At 41.5% G+C, this 1,538-nt stretch overlaps 1 protein-coding gene across 1 annotated transcript; it reads right to left on the reverse strand.

Annotated features, from left to right (window-relative positions):
* Positions 1-205: 205 nt before the first annotated feature.
* LOC121964042 (drebrin-like protein B) lies at positions 206-1,510 on the reverse strand. Its single transcript, XM_042514271.1, has 4 exons — positions 1,386-1,510; positions 1,124-1,236; positions 858-932; positions 206-385 (listed from the first exon to the last, which is right to left on the reverse strand). Exons 2-4 carry the CDS (start codon positions 1,217-1,219, stop codon positions 206-208), a joined length of 351 nt encoding a protein of 116 aa, XP_042370205.1. The 5' UTR covers positions 1,220-1,236; positions 1,386-1,510.
* Positions 1,511-1,538: the final 28 nt, after the last annotated feature.

Genomic DNA, 1,538 nt, shown 5'->3' on the forward strand with positions numbered 1-1,538 from the left:
TTTTTTTCTTTAAAAATCAGCAAAAATTAAAAACAAATGGCAGAAATGTGTGAAGAATAAAAATGAGCTAAAATCTTTCAGGAAAATAAAAAATCACCAAAAGTTTGGAGGAAAAAATGCCAAAAAAGGGAATTTAAAAAAAACAAAAAAATAATTACCAAAGTTTTTTAAAGAAAAAAATAAATCAAAAATGTATTTTATAAAGTCACAGAAAAAGCTTAAGGAGTCCCGTGTGTCCTCTCACCACAGGTCCTCTGGGAGCGTCTCTGCTCTCCGTCTGTTTGTGGAAGTTATAGTTGGCTCCGGACGCTTTGGCCACTTTCTCCAGGATGATCTGCGGTTCCACGTCTTCGTCTCCGCGGGCGTTTATGGTCACATGGGCGCCCTGCGGTCAAAGACACGTTGTCCTCCTGAGACTTCAGCTTCAGTTTGGTGAGCATTTTTATTTCTTATAGATATTTAAGATCAGACGGACCTGATAGAGAGAAAAAAACTAAACTTTGTTTTTCAACAGTTTGTAGTTTTGGACAAAATAAATGATGTTCTCATATGGGGACATTGGGTTTATTTTTAATTAACATTTGAGGACATCAGGACTTTATTAACCCTCAAAAAAGACAAAATTAAAGTCCCAACGTCCTAAAACGAGGTGATAATAAAGTCCCGGTGTCCTCAAATGAAGACTTCCAAGTGAACAGCTTCTTAACTTGATGTGTTGTCCATGCCACCTCTAAAAGACACATAAAAGTGTCCATGAACGAGGACAAACTGGTCCAATTACATCAGAATAAAGTGCAGTTTAAAAATGTGACGTCCTCACGGGGACACAGAGTCCCAGCAGGTCAGATCAGACTCACCTTCAGGAAGTTGGCCATCGAGCTCAGGTGGTTGGCACATATACCTTTCCGAGAGTCTTTAACCCCTTCACCTGTCTGCACGCACACACACACACACACACACACACAGAGAGTGGGGGAAAAACATTGGTTCTTTCATTGTTTATTTTCTTCTTCTCATAAGTTTGAAATAAAAAACAACCAAAAAGCCAGTTTGCTCAGGCATTAAAGGGTTAACCGTCCAGGATATATATGTGTGTGTGTGTGTGCGCGCGTTTGTGTCTCACCCAGTTGATGAGGACGTATTTGGGCAGTCCAGAGTTTGGGTCCTGGACTCGACAGAAAGCGTACATCACCTTCCCGCTGTTCAGCTCCTCCACCATCTCCTCCAGCCCTCCGTCTGCACACCGGGAGGATTTTAGGACTTTTCTGGGATTTTAGGACTTTTCTGGGATTTTAGGACTTTTGTAGGTTGTGGGACATTTCCAGGATTTTAGATATTAGGATATGTTGAGGATTTTAGGTTTTCTTGCATACGTCAGGTCTTACCTCCTTTATCTGCCAGACGAATATTGTTACTGTTCCCCTCATAAGTAAACAGCGCCCTGAAAACACACACACACACACACACACACACACACCTCAGTCAGCAGGTGAAAACACACACACACACACACACACACACACACACACACACACACA

Source organism: Plectropomus leopardus, unplaced genomic scaffold, assembly GCF_008729295.1.
Source record: "Plectropomus leopardus isolate mb unplaced genomic scaffold, YSFRI_Pleo_2.0 unplaced_scaffold13781, whole genome shotgun sequence".
In the NCBI taxonomy this organism is placed as follows: domain Eukaryota; kingdom Metazoa; phylum Chordata; class Actinopteri; order Perciformes; family Serranidae; genus Plectropomus; species Plectropomus leopardus.